Source organism: Triplophysa rosa, linkage group LG24, assembly GCF_024868665.1.
Source record: "Triplophysa rosa linkage group LG24, Trosa_1v2, whole genome shotgun sequence".
NCBI classification, from domain to species: domain Eukaryota; kingdom Metazoa; phylum Chordata; class Actinopteri; order Cypriniformes; family Nemacheilidae; genus Triplophysa; species Triplophysa rosa.
Window position 1 is genome coordinate 8,122,741 of NC_079913.1, and position 25,226 is coordinate 8,147,966.

The following is a 25,226-nucleotide window of genomic DNA, read 5'->3' on the forward strand; positions in this document are numbered from 1 at the left end:
CCCCCGCATCACACAGGAGGCTGCCCGTTGTACCTCATCCCCGTGTAGGGCCAAAGAATCTGCTGGATGGTCTTCCAGGAGTCCCCCGTACCCACAGGGGCGGCATCCACTCTAGGCTGCAACATCAGGCTCGCCAGTATGGCCAGGAGAGTAGCTAGCACTACAAACAAAGCCAACCATATCCAAAAGCTCCTGGTGCCTCTGGTCACAGCGGGTCTCACCTCCGTCAAGCTGGGCGGAGCTCGTTCTGTTGGGCTGGGACTAGGGCTAAGATGAAAAGTAAGAAATTTATAAAAAAGCAACAAAATACATTTAGCGATGGGTGTTTTGGGCTAAACCAGAAAGGAAAGAGTTCATTGTTATTGTAATCATGTAGAAATGTCTGCTGGAGAGACAAATATGTATACATTCATTCTTAGGCCGAAACATACTCCAAGAAAAAATGTGTGCAGACGCGAATCCATTACAAACAGCATGTTTTTGCGTTACTGTGGTTGTAACAATTGTAATGCTTAAAATTACAATACAGTTAAGTTGAAGTAGTTATTAATCAAATAGCAAGATCTACTAAAGAAAAATCTAAGCACATAGTTTATGCAAGTGCTCAATAGCACCCCTTGGCAATACTGAGAATTCATTGTACTTGCATGGGTTGTGCTCCTACACGTTTTAAAAGGCAAAACATGAAATAGGTTGTATAGCTTCCAAGTATTCTTGCTCATACTTAGTGTGTTTTTTGGGCCCTATAAGTTATAAAACATACAAAGCTGGTCTCCAATCAACAAAGCCAAATTAACATTTGTAGCATGTATAACACAACGCAGTGCAGATAATAATAGAGATGATTTTTGGATCTGCATTTAAAGATGGCTAAGACGGGAGTGAATGTGAAAGATAACAGCAGTTACTGCAAGCATTTTTGTGCACAAGAACTGATATCATAGAGAATATATCTTACAGCGGGAAGACAACAGATAAACAAGATAAACATTTTAAAGGTTTGAACAAGTCCGGAGTGCTGTGTTTTTAAGAAAAGAGATTGTCAGCTCACAACTGTGGGATCAGAATACATTGCCTAACTGAACATAATGGTCCACCATTGTGGAGAGAAAACAATTCAACTTGAGTCTCTTGAGCAGACTGCATGTCTAATTGTTATGAAACCACAGTTGGGCTGTTTAGATGGTTTAAAACATAGCTGAATACATGCAGTGTGTTTACTTCATTGTGTTGAAGAAAAAAGCAAAGCCGGCAAACTTCACAGGTGTGCTTTTCATAGCTGCTTTGATTTGCCAAACCTTGGTGAGCCAGCAGCGGAAACGATATAAACAGGAAACCCTCGATTTGGAGCAGTGAAAATCTGAAGCAGAAAAGTAAACGGAGATACATGGAGGCGACCGGTCCACTAACGTTTGGCCTGGCAATATGAAGGAGGTAATTAGTTGTGTTATGCTAGCCCGCCGGTTCTCCTATAGTTCCTCCTTCCGCTCCTCCTCTGAGTGAGAGTCTGTGTCGCTTCCATACCTGTGCAAAGTGCACAACGCTGAAACCCTGCATCAACGTCTACTGTTTTGTCTATCTGTTGCGGCTCTGCATGCAATGATCTTTCGGCGGCACATTTGACATCGGACGAAAGACGAACAGTACACGGGTACTGTTCTTTACGAGAGACCTTACCTATTCATCAGAACGGGCTCGTCAATGTCGGCCCAAGTACCAGAACTAATGAAGCGCCTAAGCGGTGGCCTCTTGCCTGCTGCCATATGCCTGTAAAGCGGTCAACACAAAACCATGACATCCATTCTCACAGTGCCAAGACTAGATATGGTTCCTGTAGCACAAGTGGCACCATCTGCTGTATTGCACTAGCAACATCAAGGTCATTCAAATCCTACAGAACAAACTTATAAATGTATACCTGCAGTTTATTTTGTGTCTGCCAAATGTCAAGATGTTTTATTCACTTTAGTTCTCGCTTTGAGACATTACAGCCACAGTGGACAATAAGATGCGTTTGTTTAGTTTCTTTTAATTTGTCACTACTTGCCTTGGTGTCCTGTGGGAAAGTCTGTCGGGCTCTGTCTCTGCTGTGTCTTTGGTCTGTTAGTAACAATCATAAAAATTATTAATGAAAATGATTTTACTTTTTCTATCTACTCAAATGTATCTTTCTGCAACTCCTCACCGTGTCAAAGTGAGCGTGTCCTGCACCGCTGCGGGGAAGGGTAGCTATACTAATGCGTCGGCTAGTGACCTTAGGACAAAAAAGATACATACCGTATATACACCGTATATACAAAAACGACTTGGTTCTCTAAATGCTGTGTTGCATATGCCTTCAACTCACTTTGAAAAGTTGTGCGGTTGACTTCTTGTTTCTAAAATCCTCTGCAAGACGAAAAAAACGTGATTAAGACAAACTCGAGAGGATTGTGTGTTCACAGTGTGTTCGTTCGAGCATTACCCCTTTCATTTTGGGACACAAACGACCTCTCGTTCGGCGAAACGTTCTCCCTAAGCTCCAATAGCTCCGTATGCTCCTTGGTGTGCATCCTCTTCAGGTTCTCCACATGCTGAATCATCACCTCCACGGATTTACCCACCCTGCTCTCCTACACACGACAAAGTTTAAGGTAAACATGCAAGCTACTTTGCTCCTTACCAAGTTTGTCTTTAATGGGTTAGTTAAACACTAAGAATCAATCGAGGAACAGTAACACACTAACCTGATGAATGGCCCCGAGCATCTCTGAACGGCTAGACACTCTGGTCATGGACTGAACAAGGACCTCCAGGTTCTTCTGCAAGCGTTGAATGATCTCCAAGGACTGGTTGTCCTCCTCACATCGTGGGATCAGGGCCTATACAAACAACCACAAAATGAGTTGTTCTTGTAAGGTCACAGGATGATAGCAAGAAAGTCATAGGCAAATTACATGGACAACAAAGTACATGCCCTCATCCTCAAAACCCATGAACAAAACTGTACAAGAGAGAAAGAAATATGACGGACTACATTAAATTTGGACTCACTTCCATATTTTTGGAGCAATGCAGACTTTATTAATTCAAATTAATATTAACATTAATGGTCAATTTTTGTTACTTCTGCATAATCGTATTTTGAAATTCAATTAAACAGAGGACATCTTTTCTTAAAAAAAAAGAAATAAGCACAGACCTGAAGCAGCCCTTGACAGCTGGTAACTTCCTTACGAACATTCTCCTCGGCCAGATCTCGTGAACGCTCCTCCAATCGAAGCCTCTTTTCCAGGGTGAACATGTCACATTTGAAGCCTAGAGATAGCCGGTGGAACTCCGCCTGGCAGAGGTGAACAAGGTCAAAATAAAGTTCATCAACCATTTTCATTATTATGGTTAAATAGTAAAGCAGTCAAATAAACAGGAAAAACACCTCACCTCCATCTCTTTGTCATTTTGCGACATGCTGCAGACGAAATGGACAGTCACGATTATGCCAAGTGAGTCATGTGAAGACATGCTTGAATCACATTAAAATTTATGGATAGCAAATCAATACACAAAGCATCTTAACCTGTTCTTGTCATCGTTGGTGGCAGTCTCAGACGCAACAGATGTATCGCCTTAGAAAAGAGATTGGAAAGAAAGAGTATAAATATACAGCACTAGAACTAGCATTCCAAGTAGCCAAAGACTAGCATCCAAGACTTCGCATTATATGTACAGTAAAATCAGAAGTGGGAGAGAGAACGAAAGAAAACATATCTACCCTTTTCTGTGGCAACTGCAGTCACACTGCCCTCTTGAGCTTTTGGCTTCTCAGCAGCATCCATACTGGGGGTCACTTCCTACAAGCCATTACATTTTTTTTGTTATGGTTACTGAATGTCTGTGACTCCTTAAATGTAAAATTAATGTACCGTGCTAGTTCACACTAAGCATCAGATGACGTGTTTTAAACACTGACATAACTCAAATGAACGTGTTTTTGGCTAGTTGATGCATAATGTGACATAAATGATGCATGTAGAACACATCTCGCACCTCAGTACTCCCCAAATTCTTACCTCCTTGAGCTTGTTCTTCAAAGCCAGGAGGTCTATTTTGGAGTCTTGCGCAGCGGGGACTTTTGGAAGATCACTTCCATTCACTGTTGGCTTGGGGGTCACATCCTTTGCTTTGTCAGAAGGATCTTTTGATGGGGAAGTCGTGGAGTTTGAAGTAGGTGGTGCCACCGTTTCTTTACTGTCCGACTTGTTTTTGTCTGGAGAGACAAAGAAAGAAACAAGTCTTTGTTGCTTCCATGTCAACGGTGAACTTGGTCAACGGTTTAATTTTCTTCTACCTGGTGACTTCCCCCCTGCCACCTCTGGCATGGCCTCCTCTTCCTCCACTACTGGCAACAAGACACTCCTAAACACAAACAATACATAATGGAGGAAATAGTGTGTGTAGTTATGCAATTTTATGTAAAACCTGTGGGACAATGTTGTTTTGCAGAAACAACATTGACGCTACAGAACATACTTGCCGTTCATTGACTTCAATAGATCACAAATGTAAGATTACAGCTACTAAATCATTTGAACTAAAAACAATATTAACAGTTCAGGGAGCAAAAGAGACGACACTAAAGAAGCTAAAGCTATGCAAATAAACAAACAAAACAAAAATGATTATGCATCAATTAAAGCATAATTTAGTGCAGCATGTTCACACTCACGGTTACAGATTGTAAATTCGCAAATCATGCTCTATGAGCAACAGTAAGAAATGCTTACTGTGTATAATAAAAGCATTCCAAGATGCACCAGTTACACCAACAAGAACATCAAAAAACAGGAAATGCTCACCTGTCTGATTTCGCAGACACTTCCGAAGGCTGTCCCTCGCTTAACCTCTACAGAAGATGACAACACGCTTTTTATGACCCAGTGACACACTCCGAAAAAGAATACTTCTGATAACTAACATCACATGCAAAGCATCACACACAGAGCTCCATACCTGTCCCATGACATGTCAAATGAAATATGAGAGACATTCAGAGAGAGGTGCTAAATTACATAATGTGTGTGAGAGTTGTACAGCCGATAGAGAGAGAGAGAGAGAGGGAGAGAGAGGGTGGTAACGACAAGAAGAGAGAGGGAGCGAGAATGCGAGGCTGAGAGAGGGAGGGAGAGAGCACTTGTACTGGCAGAGTTCATGAAAGTGGGAGTAAAATCCAGCAAGGCAGTGCTATACTTGTTCCAAACATACTAAGGCAAAAAGCATCCATTTCTCCGAGCACAATATTCTGTTATTAATACGATAACACAACGCATGCATGGAAAAAGGGCAACAAAATCTTTATCCATCCCATTAGGGACCTGTTTGAGCAGAATATTTATATTTAAGGTGATAGCTCACCCAAAAATGAAAATTCTTTCATCATTTACTCCCCCTCTTGTCGTTTCAAACATGTATAACATTCCTTCCTCTGCAGAACACAAAAGAAGATATTTTGAAAATGGTTGGTAACCGGCACCCATTCACTTGCATTGGTTGTGTACATGCAACAGAAGTGAATTTGTGCCGGTACTGTTCGGATAAAGACATTTTTCAAAATATCTTCTTACGTGTTTTGCAGAAGAAAGAAAGTCAAACGGGTTTGAAATGAGTATGAGGGTGAGTAAATGATGACAGAATTTTCAATTTGGGGTAAACTATCCTTTTTTATTACGAGACAGAATTCTTCAGCTTAGCTACTAAAGTATATTGGTTAGACATTTGACCATTTTGACTGGCATCGCCTGAAAACCCTGACCGCAGTTTATCAACTTCCTCTATATCTAATAGACAATTCACAACAAAAAAAAGTAAAAACAGAAAATGTTTAACCACCCTGCTCTTTAGATACCCGAATTGACCACTGAATAAAGACCAATAAGATATTCACTAGCAAGAGATTCTTCTAAAACCACGCAGAACTAATGCGAGCTGTAGGCACATCTATGTGCCCCTCATCTTTAGCACTAAAATCAAGAGAGAAAACATTGCTACAAGATAGTGAGATTGGTTGTGAATATACGGATGTGACAATGTCAATAACTTTGGCTTACTAAATGAAATCAAATGCAAAAAGAAACATTAAATAACGCAGTTCAATTTTCTGTTTCATTCACTTTAATCTTTAACTAATGTGCACTAGACTATGAATAAAATTACGACAATTGACATTGTAGATTCATATTAAAAAATATTTTTAGTCTCAAGTTTTGTATACAATTTTGGATGAACAATTAGACAAAGAACACTTACGAAAAACACTTTGTAGTTCAGCAATAGTATGTGCTCACATCAATTTCATTAGACTGTTCATGCAAAGCATCACACAAGAGCTGTCAAAATTAACACCCACAGCTCAAGCAGATCACATTGATAACATCCTCTATGCATGGTCACATTTCTGAGACAATCCTGCTTACCGCCATCTAAATCCCTCACAATCCGCCAACTAAGGGGCCCGACACATAGGAAAGCTTCTCTCTCACAGCATACAATGTCCTAAAGTTTTTTTTTGCAAAGGAACGAAACGAGATAGTGCAAGACTAGAAAGAGCAATAGAAGAGGAAGTGGGGAGAACAGGCGAGTGTCGTTACGAGTGCAACAAGCTTCCCCTTAAGTTTCCTATGCTTCCTCTTACTGACCTGCGAGTCGCTCATGTTGGTTGTGGTGGGTTCTCCCTCAGGTCCGCTGATGGTGGTTGCTAGTTCCTGGATCCTGAAAGAAGAAATACTGTCACTTTACTGTATTGTTTTTCTGATCTTCCTGGATGCAGCTGCACTCACTACATGCAAGCGCGGCCCGTGTTCCCCATCAGAGCGCGGATGGGGCGTCAGTCCGAGCCTGGCCACACAGGTGCATAGTAAGCATGCAAAGCGGGCAATGGCGTCGCTAGTCGTCATTGCTTAATAAGCGAACACAAACCGGCTCTACGCACACACAGGAAGAGAGGTCACACATTTGACTGGCAAATGTGATCTTGGGGAGTGTGTGGGAGGCATTACAAAGGAAAGTAGACCATAATTTCTTTTTGGTGAATCATTAACTAGCACTTTATAGCAGCGAGCCAAAGCAAACCCACCAGCAAAGGCTGATGTATGGAAATTGCACGCGCGCAAATGAGCGGGGTGCCTCACCTTTCCATCACGAAAATAGGTTCTCCTGCTTCAGGGTGACTATTGGAGGGAGATACCATTTCGAAGGTCATAAGGGAGGGCGGGTAAGCGAGGTCTTGGACTGATGTCACCTGTTCCTGCAGATTCTCAGAGATCAATGACTGGTCATCTAGAGGTGAAGGAGAGGAGGGCATGTGCATTTTTTAACTACGAAAGAGCATTGAAAGAGTAAATGCGAACCCAGGTAGATAAACACAAAAACAAAACTTAAAAATTGATTTGAAATAAAATTCCATTTAAATGTCTATAATTCTGTCCAGTGTGGTGCTAAAATAATCGAGAGCGTGAGGCAGAGAAAGACAACAAGAGCTCTTACTAGCACACTGAATGTGGGTGTGAGGCACAGGAGCAGTCTGCCCGTGGGCGTCCTCAGGCCCAGTGCATTCTGGGAGTCTGGCTTCCTCCTGCAGTGGCCAGAAAAAGAATTAGAAGGCCAGCAAACACGAAACTCTAGCACAGAGAACAACTCCCCAGAAACATATGGGCTTGACTACTTTTGACTAATGATGGACTCAATTCCACACTACAAACATTTGCAAGGCAAATCATGACGTGTTCTCTTGTGTGTGCGTTCACACACAGACTTGCTCTAAGGGTCATGCTATACCCTGCCTGCATTCAGGAAGTAGCATCCTTCCATAAAACCAGCATCACTCTGGCAACAGAAGCTAACATGGACCCAACATGGACCCATCAACCAATCATGCCAATGCAAAAAAATGCACTGAATTGCCATGATGACTAAAAGAACAACATAAGTAAGTGTGCCTAAAACATGACAGGTTCACCCAAAAACTTTATAAATTTCATGGTCATAGGCCACTACAGGCCCAATTTGCATTAAATGGAAGATCTCACAAACCGCATCATAAGATACAACAGCATAGTACTAAATTCATTTTTTTTTTACTAAGAAAGGTGTGAAAATCAGATCTACCTTTGGAGATATGCAACGCCTCTGCATTCCTCCCTCACCCATTACTGGAGATGCTGAAGGAGAGGAAATACATTTTATACAGCAGCAATGTGACACCAGTAAAGCAAAATATTAAAAAAATTCAGTCCACATTAGAATTGGGAACTTCTACACTATATAGAAAAAAATACATCACACAACATTACAACGGAATAAATAGACAGAATTTTTATTTTACATGATTTCCCTTAATTAAATAAACAGGGGTCAATGTTGGTGTCATGTCAACTTTCAGTCAGGTAGACAATATTTCAAGTATCAATATCTCTAAGCTATGTGAAGCTTCGTTTTTTGAGGCGACAAGCTCTGGTTAGTCTGTAGTTGTGCGGTGAAGAAATGGATGAGGTCTCAATGTTCCCTCACATCACTGACTGTGGCTATAGATGGCAAAACATATTGTATGAGGAAGGAAAGCCAAATAAGGTCTTAAATTTGAGTGACCCTTCTTTTCCAGAAATTGTGTTTGAGCTTTAGAGATGGCTGCCTGCCCTGTGGTTTAAAGGATTATACACCCTGAGGAGTTTGACACAGCCCTGTCATCCACTAGGTGGGCTTCACCACCATTAACGTCAGACAGCAATGAGGTCTCAAATGCACATCACCGTGAGACCTAAGTGAGAACCGCTTGCATCCAAAAATATTTTTCATAATAAACGAAATGACCATTAAATACCTCTTTAAAGATCTAGTTTTGTATGCAACAATGATAACAATCAGTTATGTTTGATACAAGCAAGTAATTATTCACTTCATGGTTCTCACCTTGTGATTCTTCATCTGGTAAAGTAGTATGGGAAAGACTAGAGTGTCTTTGTAGCTCCTCGGTCTCTACCCCAGAATCCTGCGTCGCATCAGCTTCTCCTTCAGCCCTTCCCATGACTTCCTGGACCTTCTCCTGGTCCTCTGTGGTCTCAGTCAGGTCCTCTTCCTCTTGTTGCAGGGCCTGGAGCTCGTCTTCATCACAGCAAAGTTCCTGGAGCTCTTGCAAGGGAGGTGATTCGGACAACACATATTCCTCATCCCATTCAAGAGACGGTCCATCCAGCTCTTCCACTACCTGAAAACACACACACTTAAACGCTCATGCTAACTCGAAGATAACATTTAATCAGTTGCTGATAACAGCTTTGTGAGATGAATACAACCACATTGATAAAAGAAGATTCAGCTATTACAAATCCCTGTAATAAGAGATATTTGAGCTGTATATAAATTATTAAATTTTATAAATTATAACTGAAACCTAAAAGTGAATCAGCAAAATTCTGATTAAGAAAACTGTGGCAAATATGGTCAAATATCAAGACGAGTTTGAGATGAAGTCAAGTTTGGAGTGCATTCCAAACTGGCTCGAAACCACACTTGCCTCCCACACGCATCTATCTGCATCTTTTAATGAGACTGTAAATCTCAATCCATCTGTGATCTGCTGAAACACTTTACATCTTTATTTCTGTATTGCCCAAAGCTGAATCCAACTGTGGTTGAGTTTTAAAGCACATATGCCACATGCAGATACTGCGAGTAGCATTAGATGAGGCACAGTACCTGCTGTAGGTGATCTGGAGTTTGGCTGCTGGCCTCTCTGATGTCCATTGGAGTCTTCAGATGATCGAGTTCCTCTCGCAACTGCACCTTTTGATTCTCCTGTTCTTGCACCCTAGAAAACAAAATGCAAACCACTACATCCAATGCACACCTAATGTATCAGGGGTGTGAGGGTTTGATTCACCTCTGCAGTGCAATTTCAAATCTTCAAATCTTTAAAATATGAACTTTACATGTATTCTTACAATTCCAGACCCATGTAAAAAAGTATGCAAATAGTTTTTAGAGATAATACAAATAAACAAAACAAGATACACAGTATAAAGGCTTAAGACAGTACAACAACAGGAACACTATACCCACTCCGTAGACCCATGCAATGTCCCATTGCTCTTTTACCCTAATCTCCACCTCGGGCCCCCCTAACACAGCTGCTTCAACCCCTTGACTTCCCAAAGTTCGCACTGATAACACTTCCCTCTGCCTTTTATCCACAGGATACCAAACACCACAGCCTTGAAAATCGTATGCTGTTTTTGGCTAGCTAAATAGTCTAATTTGACATGAGGAGTCAACCAGAACCGTCCATACAAGGCATATTCTCACAAGCATGGACTAATCTGGTACCACGCTATCTCTGAATGTACTAAAGAATATGTACCCTGACCAATGAATTAAAATATTCGTTAAAATCTTCCATGGTCTTTAAATTTATGTATGTATTGTTAACTTGGGACCGCAGCTGAATGCAGATTCTGCATGTGAATTTTATTAGTGTGGGCCTGCAGATTTTATTAGGTTCATGGCATGAGACACGATGCCAAAGTCTTTTTTTCTTTTATTCTCTCATAATAGCATGAAAGAATGTACATTCTTCATAATTCATTCTGCAGTCACTGGCTTCAGTCGACTCACTTAACTGACAGATGCAGGATTTCGGTACGAGACCGGCGCATGTTGCTGGCCATCTTCAGCAGCTCCTTCTCCAGAGAGTCAGTGTACTGGTCCAGCTGGTCCAGACTACGGGTCCAGTCGCTCCTCCTCTGCTTAAACTTCACCTCCAGACCCTGCAGCAGTTTACAAGTTATTCAACATGACGCAAACACGCCTACAAACCAACAGTAAATCTGTAATACCGCCAAAGGCTCCCGAATGTGATAAGACAAAAGATTAAAGACCTCTTAAAAACAGTTACACTGAAGTTACACTGAACCGGCACACTGCCCTGTGCATTGTGGGAATGTGAACAAGAGCAATATCACCCTGCATTGTTGACCACTGGGGAAAACAGCATGTACTAATGCGGTGCGGTCCACTGAACACACACAAATTCACATACACACAAAGAGAATTTTCAGCCAGGCAGTTATGCAATGGGGTAGGTAACGTTTCAGAGGAAAAGAGAGAATTCTTATATAATTTACAAATGCTTCTATGTGACTCACCACCGCCTCTCACCTTACTGTATACATTTAGTAAAAGGTGCTATTGTAAATCTCGTAGATATTTATTTATCTCGTGATAAATATTGTAGATCACAATGTTTTGGATTTTGATGTAAGATCATCACAAATAGCATATATAGCACCAATACTTGTGCTATTTTCATTTGTTGATGCCCCTGCCTTTCCACAATATGGAAAATGGTGACAAAGAAGCCCGATGTCTGTCTAACTTTGTTTTAGTAGAAGAAATACTCTCACCGGCAGCTTGAGGTCAGTGTTGGTCTCCTGACTTTCACTGCTCTCTGAAAGGCCTCTGAGTGCTGTGATGAAGGCCGTGCCATCTTCCTTAAATTCCCTTTTCTGAAATAACCGTGAACATTCAACAACGATTATATGGACCAACACAAAACCAGCATTTACAGTAGGTGTCTGGAACTGGCGTTTTTCAGTCCCGATAAACGAATCGGTGCTTTGAAACAAATGAATTCAGTTTATTCACCAGTCTGCTGATGAGAGATTTGAACTCCAGAGACATCTGCTCTGGCGTCGGGCCTTGGAGAAGCAGAAGAACTTCACGATCCAAAGTCTCATCCAGGGACGACGTAAAACAAACAGACGAGGAGAGATGCTCCAAGCCCTACACACACACACACACACACACACGCGCGCACACGTTTATTTTTTAAATGTGTTGGTCTGATTGGTTGATTTAAATGTTGTCCCGGGGTCAACATGATGTTTCCCTAAGGACATCAACCACTTGGCAAAATCAGGAGAGCCTTTAATCAGCAGCAATGTTATTGTTATGATCAGTATGTAAAACTCAACCCCCCCAAAAAAAATTATATAGGAAACGATAAGTACTCCATTCTCGTTGTGCGTCACACACAGAGGGTGTGGATTACTAAGTGTGCTTTGTAGAAGTGGCGTGATGAGAGAGAGTGGGTGGCCAGAGAACGGCAGATGAGTGCTGGTGGGAGTTGAGAGAGATACTTCAACCGTGGATGGGACAAAGACCAACAAGAGAATTGAACACACACATAGACACACACAGAGCAAACCTCCAAAGGATTCTGTGCCAGTGCCAGCTCTGTCTGCAGAGAACCTGAACTAGTCTGGTTAAGTCTGTAGGCCACAGAAAGTGACAGACCGGGGCTGTGGAGTGCGGACACAAATGGTCTGTGTGAGTACAAGCAGTCATACTGTACATGTCGTATAATCGGCTACAATTTCTGCCTTCAGGAAGTCCTTACATGGTCATATCAGGCTGCATCATCACCATCTGACTCTCCAGTTTATTTTTGTCTGCCCTCAGCAGCTGCAGTGTGCAAAACGTACACAGACAGTTAGTCATTATTAACTGATATTAGAAAGCAATAGAGAAAGATAGGGAGAATAAGATTACCTCTGTGACTGCGGAATACTCCACAATGGCTGCTTTCAGTTCCTCAATCTGTTTGTTTTTCTGGAGGAAGAGGACAATTCTGATATGACACTGAAATATAATTTAACAACCATAATAATGCATTTATTAACATCCCTTATTTCATGTTTTTCTTCCCTAAAGTTCATCAAATTGTAGTCTGGTCAAGCTAGGACGTATACCAAAATAAAGTACCAGCATGGGAAAAATTCAATTAATTTTGGTACAACCTTTTTAAAAGGTTGTACCAAAAACAAATATAACTTAATCAAATGGAAACATATCAGATAGTTTAAAAGATATGACAGACTAACCTCCTGAAGTACTGAGTCCTTCTCAGACAGAATGGCATCAAATGAATGAATTTGGACCTGAATGTACAAGAATACACTGTTATACCTTTAAAACTGACAGAGTTAAATGCTGTTCTTGAAAAATCAGACCAATCGTTTGTCAGTAGACTAAAATAGGCCCTACCTGAAGGTCAGTGCTAAGGTCGCATAGATCACTCATCTTTTTCTGGAGTTCATCTGCTTCCATTGTGATTTTCATGTTCTTAATATAAATAAGAAAAGGTGCAAGTTAAATTATTACTCAAATTAGATTTTTCATTTGGGATGTGTGGCTGGCTGTCTGGATGGGTAGATAGCTGGACGAATGGCATTATACCTCCTCTTGTAAAGCAGCAATCTTGGATATGAGACTCTGGTTTTCTCGCTCCTGTAACCAAAGAAACAAGTATGCAGCCGTTCAACATTTGTTCTGCCTTCCCCTGTAACTGAACTATTATGAAATGTGTTTAACCAAGACATCCTTAAAAAAGCAATTCAATTTCTGAATTTCCTGAAGTGTCGATAATGGGTGAACACATTTAAGAACGGGTTTCCTTGGTTTATGTGATATTATCAATGTCAATGCAAACCAACTGTATGTTACCTGAACTATGACTCTTATCACATAAACTTATAAACTTATTAGTGAGGTGGAAAGATTTTGCGCATCACCATCTGCTTCCTCTGAGCATAGGCCTGAGTACGACTCTCTTCTGAAGAGGTCAAGCTCAACTTCATCTCCTCGACCTCTTCATTAAGCATCTTCTCCTTCTGTAGTAACTGCTGCCCCCTGAAAGACAGGATGGATGGGAGATCATAACTGTAACTCTTAATCGTCACAAGACAAGAAGAGCACATACATTTTGGCTTGCGCTTTGAGCTCCTCGTTTTCTTCGATGAGTTTCTGGTTGGTGTCCTCCATGTTTTCAACGGCCTGTTTGAGTTTACGAACCTCTTCCTGCAACTTCTGGTTATTCAGCTGAAGGTCTGCCACACAGAAGACCAGATCGGACGTCTCTCTGTTTAAAACACAAGTACTTACTTAATACATCATCATGTACATCTAGAAAAGACAGACAAACATCAGATCATCTCAAACCCTGTTGGTTTTGTTACACTCATACACTTACAGGTCAGCTCTGGAGGCCTCCCCTCCGAACGCTTCCAAGCTACCTGAGGTCATATTCAGAAAAGCAGATCTCTTTGCTACAGTAAAGAGGTAAAAGACAATCTCCCATCAACATATCTTAAAAAGTGTTTATTCTTAATATAGTCACTGACATTCTTGTGCATTAAGAAAAACCTACCTGATATACTGTCCCGCAGTTTGAATGATTCCTGATGGGTATCATTCTTAGAGTCCTTCCTGTAAAAAGGGAGAGTTGGGTTGATGTCTTAGAAAAATGTCATTGGGATAAAACTGGAACAAAAAGCCTTTTGATCACAACTGATTTTGGACTGATGAAAATCTCCAATTTTCAGTTTTCTAACCGAGTTCAAGCTGGCAATATCTACAACACAGTATTTGTTGATGAAAGAACAACAGCTTCCTTCCAACCGACCGACCAGACAATTTATAAACAGGAATCGACCAACAGAATTCTTATATTTTGTTTATGTGTTGTTTTATGTGAAAACGCAGACTGACTTTCTCACTTCCACCCACATTCTAAGGCAAGATCCACCTCCGGCTACAAGTGTCATCCATACAAACTGTCAAAACTAAAAAAATACCAATATTACATTTTCAGATCATCATTTAAATGTTAAAGGTTTTTGAAAGCTAAATCAAAATCTTTCCAAGTATTCACAAAACTGTTTAAAGGGATATGTCACCTGAAAATGATTTTATCATTTGCACATCCTCGTATCATTCCAAACCTTTACGACTTTCTCTTTTCTGCAGAACACAAAACAAGATGTTTGAAGAACGTTTGGGACCCCATTTACTTCCAAGGTATGGACACAAAACCCTAGAAACATTTCTCAAAATATCTTCTTTTGTGTTCCACAGAAGAAAAAGTCATTTACAGGTTTTGAATGACATTCAAATGAACAAAATGTTTAATTTTTGAGTGAATTTTTGAGTTTTTTTTCCAAGTACCCCTGGTTGAGAGTCAGCTTTAAACCATAACATTTGTGTCAGATGTCTTCGTACCCCTGGTTACGGCAGTCATCAATCCACTCCTTCATGATGGCATGATACGTGTCCAGGTCTATAGAGATGTCCTTATGCTCTGGGTCCAGCATATTGCAGAGCTCTTCTAAACCGCTGTCCTCTGAACTGCGACAGGTGGTGTGTCTCAGGAAGTCCACAATGTGCGATACGTAAACTTTGCCTGTGGTAGAGACACTGTGTTATTATAGCTACAGAGGACCTGAAAGTCACTGAACATCATCACACTATGAATCTCCCTGGACCCTGCATATGCATAAATACAAAGTATACACAGAAAGTTAAGAAAATAATTTTATCATCTCTCACGACATGTTTGAGAATTAAGCTTGAACTAACATAATGGATTGCCACAGCTTTTACATAAGACCGGCTTTAATAAAAGAATCCTTGTTTCAGAAAGGGGACAGGACTTCAATGAGAAGAGATCAGACAGTCTACATCTATCTGTGAACACGAGGACATAGGGCTGTTATATGATTAATTGTGATAAAAGTTTGTGTTTACTTAATATATGTCTGTGTACTGTGCATATTAATTTTGTATTTATAAACACATACACCTACATATTTAGGATATATTGGCATGTGTATTTTTATGTACAACTTAAAGTATATATAAACATGTATTGATTTTCAAAGTTTTCTTAAATATATGGGTCAGGACAAAAAAGGGTTTAAGCCTAAAAACAATTAGTGTAATACTGCTTTAAATTGTTGCTGCTCCAAAAAAAAGTTTTCTGTTTAATTGAAAAGCATTTTTGTTTTTGATTTTCTGAGCAAAAAAATAAATATCAAACACACTCAAAAAAATGAACTGTCGCTGCTGTTAGTTCCTTAACCCATCCTTGTTCACAGTACATAAAGTTTAGTAACTGAATTAACGCAAGTTAACTATGTTATTTATACTAAAAATGTAGATCTGTCAGCTTTACTTAACAAGTGTTTGACTGGTCAACCACTCATTGTTGAGTAGAACGCAAAACTCTATAATATTTGACCTATTGTTGAGTTTACTTAACATAAACAAGTTAATTCAACATTACTGGTTGAGGGGGATTTTCAGTTCCCAGCATGCTTTGCATTTAGGCAGTAAAATTCGAAATTTAGTGTTATTTTATGTAGTGTTTTTCAGTAAAGAAAAAAGACTTGTTTGTACTTAATGTTCATTAATCTTTGAGGTTTAAAAGAGTTTTGTTGTATTTTTTAGTTTTAGGGTTGCCATTGTTTTGAAGAGTGGTACATGTGCTTAGACTGTGAGAGGTTTAGGCACCCATGATGTCTATTGCATCATTCAATGAGCTATAACTGTGCTAATGCCAGTACTGAGATGCCTCTCATCTGATTTGCTCATTGTGTTTTGACTTACATGCAGTAAGTCTGTATATAATTTCTGTATAACAACAAAAAGTACCATTGAGAAGGATAAATATTGAGTTTAATTAACTTAAAATTACTGGTACAATCGGAATGGTTTGGAATTACTCAAAAAAGTTGTCAACATTACTTAAATTAATTTTGTTCATACAACTAAAGTGTTATTGTTTAAATTACTTAATATTGTTGCGTGGAACCACTTGACTCAGCTTTTTTAAATAAATTCAATAAATCATTTTTGACGCCCACTAAAATGTCATTCAGCGTAACAAATTTGTCAGGCATATTTACATCAAAAATCAATTTATGACATATTAAAAGACTAATTACTTTCATCATAAATGCGAATTAGTTGTATTTGTACATTTTTTTTTAATTTGCCACTATCCTAGGTTTTGCCCATTTGTCAATAAGAATTTTTTACTTATTTAAAGCACAGTAAAGTGTAATATATGAAGGACCAGGAATGCCGATTAGAAATAAAAGAAAGAATCAATTGATCAATTTAATTATTAAAACATAAAAATGTAAACAAATAAATCACTTTTTAAATTGAGAAATGAAAAGACTTATTTAAACTGTTTTATTTAACTTGTGTTTTAAAATGTAGTTTAATTGAACAATAAAACACTAAATTTTTTAAATGTATAAACAGAAACATTTAAAACTGTAATTTAATTCATGCTTTAAAACGTAAAAAATAAAAAGTTAATTAATAAATCATTTTAAATGCACATTTTAAATCGCTTTTTAAAAAAGCATTTGCCAAATGCTTTTCTCTCTCTATTTGCCAATTGCTTTTCCTTGTCGTTTTGCCAAATGCTTTTCTTCATCCATTTGTCAATCGAGTCAAAAAATGACACTGGACAATACACACGGGGCAACCAATCAGGCTCAGTTTTAGGAGACAACTTTTTTAAAAATCGATTTAAAATGGCATGAATTTTAAAGCATGAACTAAATAAAATAAGAAATGTACCTATTTATTTATACATTTAAAAATGATTTTTTAAATGTAATGTTTTATTGTTCAATTAAACTACATTTTAAAACACAAGTTAAAGAAAACGGTCTAAATAAGTCTATTAATTTCTCAATTTAAAAAGTGATTTATTTGTTTACTTTTTTATGTTTTAATTACTAAATTGATCAATTGATTCTTTCTTTCATTTCTAATCGGCATTCCTGGTCCTCCAGTAAGATGCTCCATTATTCTTTTATATATTTTAATATGTACAAGTCAGAATAAGCATGTTGTTTGAATTTGTACTTAAATATTGTGTTACACTGAATGACAATGTAACATTATTTCAACCAAATTTTGACATTTTATTCTCCATAAAGCCATAAAGTAGACATTTTACTTACATTTAATGTGCTTTCTATGGACATAAAATCACTTTTGTAAATTTCTATTGATGGGAACATCTTAAGGTCTTTGACCCATATACATGTAAGTGTTTATAAATACAAAATGATTATGCACAGTGACAGTACACAGACATATTTTATGTAAAACACAAAACGTTTATTCTGGATCCAATTAATCACGATTAACCGTTTAACAGCTCTAAAAGCAAAGTTGGAGTGGTGTTTGTACCTCTGCATTGTGTGTCACAGGCCTGAAAAATGGTATCCAAGAGGTCTTCCTCACAAATCAGACTGACCTCTGCCATGCTCTCCTTCTTGGGTTCAGAGGGAAACAGAGATCCTGTCAAGAACCCCAAAACAGAAAAAGGGAAACATTCATAACATCATGTTTTAGTGAAGTGCTTATGAAGCAATGCCGTATAACGCATCATTGAAAAATGAGCACTTTAACAGATGATTCACCTTCACCCAACGAAAGTCTCTTAACCACAAGGGCCGGGTACTGCAGCTCACTGTCCATGTTGGAAATGTCCGAGGAAAAATTCAGATTGTATGATAGCAGGCTAGGAGGTTGGAGCTTCCCAATCTTGATCTCAGTGTCGGGTCCATCCAGCTGCGTTTGCTGTAAATAACGTGGGGTAAAATTAAAGTAATGGTCCCCAGTCTGGGCTGCCGGGGTGGAGCAATTGTGGCGAAATGGTCGGCTGTAAGTCGCAGCTGCTGGTTTTCTCTCCCCTAGCGTGCCTAACGTACCCAGCGTGCTGGTGATGGTGTAAGTAGCGTTGGCAGGGGTGATGGGAACGTGAGGGGTTTGGGAGCTGGATCCTGGCCCCAGGGAGGCTGTAGGGGTCAGCATGCCTGAAGAGGAGTCGAGGTCTTCGTCAGCTCGGACGCCACGCTTTTTCAGGATGGCCTCCAGGTTGAGGCGCAGGCCCGAGTGAGGGCTGTCGTAGCTATTGGACTGGAATTTAGGGATTTGGAAAGGCGAGTTAACCTCTTGATCTCGACGCTGAATCGTCTGCAGCTTGCGGCAGATGCTGTCCACAGGGTTGTGCCGTCTCGGGGTCATTCCGACATCCATGCTGGAGGGAGATAAAAAAGGAATAAGATACTTATAAGTGCAATAAATGTTTGTTTTTATGCTGTCAAAGTGAATGCAGCATTAAATCACAGCAAATATTTTCATACTAATGCCATTTACAAACACATTCACAAAGGTACCCTTGAAGGTTCATACATACATAGTGTTTTGTACTGAGTGTACCACATATATATCCATATAAACCCATAAGCATGTGCATATGTTGAATAATTTTTTTCTTTAACAATTAGGTCAAATAAGAGTGTATATAAGTGCATATTATATGAATAAAATTGCAAATATAAAGATGTTTTAAACAGAAAAATTACGTTAGTCACTGAGCTGTTAAACATGATGACGATATTACGATATAAAATGCTCGTTGTTTTTATACAAAACTAACGTAACTCATTGTTTTGAGGATATTTAAAAAATAAAATACTAATGTCAAAGTAAAAAAACAACAAACATACAAAGCCAAACATACTAACATAAAATGGCCAACCGACCTGCTACAATTAAGCTAATGGAGAATTAGGCATAAACGTCACGCAAACTGGAACTGTTACACAAACATGGAGACGCAAAACTCTCGAGCGAAGTACTAAACATAAGATTTTATGAGGTATTTTTCTTAGCCATGTAACACATTTATATCAGAAAAGCCTAGTTTTAAAACGCGTATGTTGAAAGCCAAACACACCTGAACGTGTTCAAATGTTGCCGCCAGTAGATCAACGAATATCAGCGTGAAGCGTCAAACAGCTGATCAGGGGAGAGTTAAAACCGTTAAAACCCATTGCGTACTGCCACCGTGCGGCCAACTAGGGGTTACTAGAGGTCTTTTTTCCATGAATATATTGACTCCCTGCTACTTGATTTAAATTAATGCACATTTTATTAAAAAAATATGCTATTATGGATAAGCTATTGTATTTAAGTTCGAATCATACGTCAAGCAACTGGTCGAACGTGGGATTTAAATCTATAGCGCACTGCCATCTTTTGGCCAACAACAGAACTGCAACAAATAGGCATTAATTGCATGAAACAAGGCTTTTATAAGCATGAAACATTAAATCCCTGGTACTTTACTTAAATGAATGCACTATTTATTTAAATTATTTGAAAAAAGTGTTTTTTTTACGTGTACTTTAGAAAACATCTGACTCTATCTTTTAAGATGAAATGCATTTTTGCTTTGTATCTATAATAATTATTGTCAGTCCTAAAGTAGTAAAATAACAATAGTTAGGTCTAAAGATATAACTGAATTATTAAACAGTTGTTATGAACTTATATTATTGGAGAAACATTTGCACATGTCACACTGTCACTGGCAATACATGACTGTTTAACATGTAAATAAAATATGCGAAAAATGCCAAATGAAAGGTGATTGTAAATGTTGAAAAACGTGAATGGAAAACACACTCAGTAGTAAAACTAGGTTTGGTATGGTTTAATCTATAAGAGGTTTAGAAGGAGCACGCGCTGACGGAGCGCGCATTCATCATGGCCAGCGTTGCATCAGCCACGAACGCACCATCACATAAGGTAAACGCGCACGCGACGTGCCCATTGATGATCGTAATGCATGAATATAATAAACGGAGATAAACCGCCCCCTATATCACAATGCACTATTCATATCGTTAAATTATTGCAGACTCTCTGGTCATGTGTTGTTCTAAAGAGATTTTCAGAATCAGTCTATAGTGCGCGCATAGTTTTTCTCATTTTGTAATGCAGCATGCTATATTAACGTGCATAAATATGCAGGAGATACTTTGTTTTAAAGGGACATCATGGTTATTTGACCAAGATATTTTGCAATATCTCTGAAGGTCATGGTCGCAGTTACGCGCAACTTGTCAAATATTGATGGCGCGCTTACGTCAGTGACGTAGCCTAGTAGATATATCGCAGTCACGCGCATCATGCCAAATATTGATACGCATGTTGTATACCTCGAAATCTAAGAGGCGAAGTACGATGTTTTTAGTCATAGGTGCATTTGATGTTTCCAGGTTAAAGACATATGGGTCATGATGTAGCCTAGGTCAACAAACCCTTTGTAAACAATTCACGTGCATGCGATCAGGGTCACTTTGAGGTGCGCCTTTTTATTTAACCAAGCTCATTGGTTGCTTCAATCATTCGCTCTTTCGCAATATCATAAAGTCGTTTGTAATCTGATTGAAAATCATGATGTTGCAGTTGGTGAGTTTCTAACTCTATTATAAGGAATATAAAGGATTTGCAGTTGTATTTCATTATAGTAAAGGGAATCATTAATTATACAAATACAAAGTTTCATTTAGGCTTAAGAGAGAATTGTAAATCTTAAGTAGACCTACATTAAAAATATTTTTGGAAACTGAATTGATTCACTTTTTCGAGATTTCAGATTCAAATGTGTATAAGAAATAAAAAAAATAACGGTTATATAGGTTAATTTTGAATGATTCTGGCTAATACATTTTTAAACAAATATTCCATGTATTTAATTATTATGGTCATCATACATGCGGAAAGTTTATAGAAATATTTATTTATAGAAGACTGTTGCTTGCCTGTTTGACACAGCTTCCGCTTACAAATGAATATTACTGTTAAAGAATGCCTACTCCATTACAATAAAGATTTGCATTTTAAATTGAATGTTTGTCCTTTTAGGATCTTCAGACAAATAGGGTGGCTGACAATGTTTCTAGCTTTAAGGTAAGATTTATCATTTATATAGCCTATATATGTCTATATTTCCTGTAGTATTTTTACTTACATTATAGAAACCTTATACCATACTTTATTCCTAACAGAAATGAATAGTCAGATGTAATCATTTAAACAGGATTTCTTGCTTGTAGTGAACTGTTAAGTTTTTTTAAATGAATCTGTCAGAAGCACAGTGGGACGAGTATATTTCAATACTTGCCTTTATCAAGATTTCTGATGACATCATTGTGACGTTTGAATGATAATCCAGTCAAAAGAAACGGTGCTCCTCAGTCAAAAACTGCAAATCCACTTTTGTTCTGGTCCCTCTTGTCATTTTAGTGTCAACACACCATTTTCCAAACATGCACTGCGTAGAAAAAAGGTCCTCTGAAGAGAATTTTGAGTTGCCATATGCTGCCTTACTGAAGTCCTAGTGTTTTGATGCACCCATGGGTTGCGTATGCTTTTGGACCTCCATGACTCCAAAAATAAAAAAGTCACCTCGCGCCCTTCTTTCTCGCAGTCAGAAAAAGGGCCTGAGCTCTTCCAAAAGATCCCGCGCAGAGTAATAGAGAATACAGTATCTCAGTAAGACCTGTCAATCAAGCTTGGCCTGGCTTTAGACACTAGACTCTCTCTCTCTCTCTTTCTCTCTCTCTCTCTCTCTCTCTCTCTCTCTCTCTCACTCTCTCTCTCTCTCTCTCGCTCTCTCGCTCACTTTCTCTCTCTAGACCATTTTTGTGACCAGTACAGGATGGTGTAGAAATTTGAGTTCTGTTCAATAAAGGCAAATCACACAAGCCACTTGTCATGAAATGCCATAACCGTTATCAATAACACCTTACGTCTTGCCTCAGATTTGAAGAACATGTTGGGTTGGTTAATAATCAGATGATGTCATCAAACAGAGAATAATAATATATAATTGTTCATCTGTCTGATCATTTTGTCATTGATGGGCAGCACAGTTGAACCTCAGAGTAAATGCCACAAAACATGTCGGCTGCTGGTAAAACAAGGCGTTTAGAAGATATATTTACTTTTTGGGTCGCTGCATTGTTTGTTTATTGATAAGTATAATCTCTTAAAGCTTTTTTTAATGAGCCGGATTTAACAGTGTGTGAGGTCACACAAGGTAATCATTTACTTATTCCAATTACATTCTTTTCACTTCCAATAAACACGTAAGTGCAATAATGGTCAAATGTGTCTATTAAAGGATTTTGATGCAAAACGTGGAGGCTAAGAACCACCCGTCCCGAAGCAAAAAAAATGATTTAATGTATGGCTAGCCATAGATTATCCCGTTTATACTATGGTCATTTGCCAAGTTAAAGCTGTTATTAATGTTTACAGTGTAATTTTTGATCAGACAGGTGAATAGGACTTATTTTCGTCAGTTCATTTCAAACATTGATCAAACTGACTGGAACTACCTGTGCATTAAACAGTTTTAATGCACACCTTCCAGCCAATCAGAATCGAGTATTCAAATAGACCATGGTATAATCTACATTAATGTTTAAGAATAAACATGTTTAAAAGGTGATGAGAGGTGATGCAACAGCCAAAGACATTTACCTGCGTGTACATAGACGAAATTATGAAATAGCGACAGATTGACAAATGTTATTGCAAAATTGATGACTGGATTGAAGGACATTGATAGGCTTGTGTTTAATAATGAGGAAATAACAAACATTACACCCTGTAATGTCCATACAAGGTAACATTTTTGTGATGGACATTTATTACAAAATTATTATTAGGTCAACGGTTTTTGAAATTAGCTCACAATGAAGCACATTCTCTGAGAGCTGTGATATAAATGTACTGACCTTCCCTAATCCGGGATTATAGTGAACTGCTGTAGGAACATGTACTGTAATCTGTCACAACTAGTGTCTGATCTTAGAGTTTGAGTTCATTTCACTCAGTGAGAGAGATCTATAGAGATCCATAGAATAAAGATTGCTTTATGTTTTTTGACCTGTTTGGTTACACTTTTTGCTTAGGCCGCAGACACCGTCATACAGTTAGCAGACACCCATAAACCCAAACCTGATCTGAATGACCTGGTGTTTGGGACGGTGTTCACTGACCACATGCTCACCATTGAGTGGAGTCTTAAAGACGGCTGGCAGAAGCCACACATCCAGCCATTCGGGAATCTGTCCGTACACCCAGCATGTTCTTGCCTGCATTACGCTGTACAGGTCTGTCCATACAATCTAGACTTTCATCTGTGTGCTAACACAAAACACCATAAAAAATAAAAGTGCTTGTAACACAAACATGATTTTTTTTCATTTTCAGACCATGCTAGCATCTACATATCAATGCAATTGCAACGCTCACTTTTTAGTTGTAAAATACTGTACAAATTTTGTTTACAATATTGTTAAATAACATTGTTAAAAGACAGATATGCGTGTAGTTATTTGAGCAAACACATTGAACAATTACCTTTTCCTTTGTTTAAATGTGAATATCGGCTATACTGAGGGCAGCTTTTCGAGGGCATGAAGGCGTACCGGGGGCCAGACAATGAAGTGCGTCTTTTCAGACCCATGCTGAACATGAAGCGGATGCTGAACTCTGCCCAACGGTCCTGTTTGCCCGTAAGACTCACTTCCCTCTTCTTTATAAAGCATCGATATTGTGTATATCGCATATGAGTTTAAATATCAAGACACAGACTCAAAAGAAATAAATAATTAACTTCCAGAATGATTTTTGTAATGTCAACAAGCAATGTGAGCATTTAATAATGTAATATCATCTGAATCTCTTTGAACTTTGTTTCTTTCCTGTAGAGTTTTGATGATGTGGAGTTGCTGGAGTGTATCAGGAAGTTGGTGGAGCTTGATCAGGACTGGGTCCCACAGTCAGACTCTGCCAGTCTGTACATCCGGCCCACTTTTTTGGGCACAGAGGTCAGAACTGCACAAATGCTAAAATGTTAAATTTTTTAGCTATTTTTAGTTACAATTTGCAGCAGGCTGTTTTATTCGTCATTTTGCCTTTCATTTTAAATTTAAACCCTTGGACAAGTGTTTATTTCTGCTTGAATTGCTTGAAAAGCTGAAGTACCTGGTAGGTACAGTGTGTGTGTATGTGTGTTTTGTGTGCGTGCGTGCGTGCACCTGTTTATCATATTTGGGGACCAATTTAAACTTAAAAGTGATTAAAACCAGACAAACATAGCATTTTATAATTTTTTAAAACAGTTTTCTTATTTGTAAAAATGCTATAAATATATGGTATATAATTGTGTTATGTGTTAGTGTATAAAAACCATCGATGTCTATGAAATGTTTCTATTTTTCAAAATATTTGTGTGTGTGTGTGTGTGTGTGTGTGTGTGTGGCTGCAGCCTTCGCTTGGAGTAAAGAAGCCGTCCCGTGCACTCCTGTTTGTTATTCTCAGCCCTGTTGGCTCATACTTCAGTACTGGAGTCAAACCAGTGTCTCTGTGGGCAGATTCAAAATACATCAGAGCCTGGAAAGGAGGAACGGGAGACTGCAAGATGGGAGGGTGAGAGAGAGAGAGAGAGAGAGAGAGAGAGAGAGAGA

At 38.8% G+C, this 25,226-nt stretch overlaps 2 protein-coding genes across 6 annotated transcripts in view; one reads left to right on the forward strand and one right to left on the reverse strand.

The window, feature by feature from the left end:
• On the reverse strand, window positions 1-22,286 carry lrmp (lymphoid-restricted membrane protein). 4 transcript variants are annotated; one of them, XR_008961982.1, is made up of 38 exons: window positions 21,869-22,286; window positions 18,312-18,931; window positions 18,079-18,189; window positions 15,085-15,265; window positions 14,234-14,292; window positions 14,057-14,132; window positions 13,787-13,945; window positions 13,599-13,716; window positions 13,264-13,314; window positions 13,072-13,149; window positions 12,909-12,965; window positions 12,577-12,636; window positions 12,425-12,489; window positions 12,233-12,326; window positions 11,671-11,808; window positions 11,430-11,531; window positions 10,642-10,793; window positions 9,727-9,838; window positions 8,941-9,235; window positions 8,140-8,192; window positions 7,519-7,606; window positions 7,164-7,311; window positions 6,672-6,744; window positions 4,836-4,882; window positions 4,328-4,395; window positions 4,050-4,246; window positions 3,752-3,830; window positions 3,557-3,605; window positions 3,421-3,448; window positions 3,182-3,322; window positions 2,727-2,861; window positions 2,465-2,612; window positions 2,348-2,388; window positions 2,186-2,254; window positions 2,048-2,100; window positions 1,678-1,767; window positions 1,411-1,524; window positions 154-267 (listed from the first exon to the last, which is right to left on the reverse strand). XR_008961982.1 is itself a non-coding variant. In XM_057324639.1 (37 exons), the coding sequence occupies exons 2-37, from the start codon at window positions 18,928-18,930 to the stop codon at window positions 9-11; spliced, it is 4,293 nt and encodes a 1,430-aa protein (XP_057180622.1). In that variant the 5' UTR covers window position 18,931; window positions 21,869-22,284; the 3' UTR covers window positions 1-8. The 4 variants fall into 4 exon arrangements, 3 of the variants coding, with proteins under 3 accessions (XP_057180622.1, XP_057180623.1, XP_057180624.1); XM_057324639.1 differs by lacking the exon at window positions 1,411-1,524 and having other exon boundaries at window positions 1-267; window positions 21,869-22,284; XM_057324641.1 differs by having other exon boundaries at window positions 150-1,524.
• The window catches only part of bcat1 (branched chain amino-acid transaminase 1, cytosolic), a 7,885-nt gene continuing 3,059 nt past the window's right edge, over window positions 20,401-25,226 (forward strand). Inside the window, exons 1-6 of one of the 2 annotated variants that reach the window (XM_057324656.1) lie at window positions 20,401-20,487; window positions 21,610-21,654; window positions 23,667-23,867; window positions 24,162-24,272; window positions 24,468-24,587; window positions 25,028-25,188. In XM_057324656.1, coding sequence (XP_057180639.1) covers window positions 20,446-20,487; window positions 21,610-21,654; window positions 23,667-23,867; window positions 24,162-24,272; window positions 24,468-24,587; window positions 25,028-25,188 — 680 coding nt within the window. In that variant the 5' untranslated portion in view covers window positions 20,401-20,445. Of the gene's footprint in view, window positions 20,488-20,963; window positions 21,154-21,609; window positions 21,655-23,666; window positions 23,868-24,161; window positions 24,273-24,467; window positions 24,588-25,027; window positions 25,189-25,226 lie in introns of those variants that run through there. The other variant, XM_057324657.1, reaches the window with a different exon arrangement.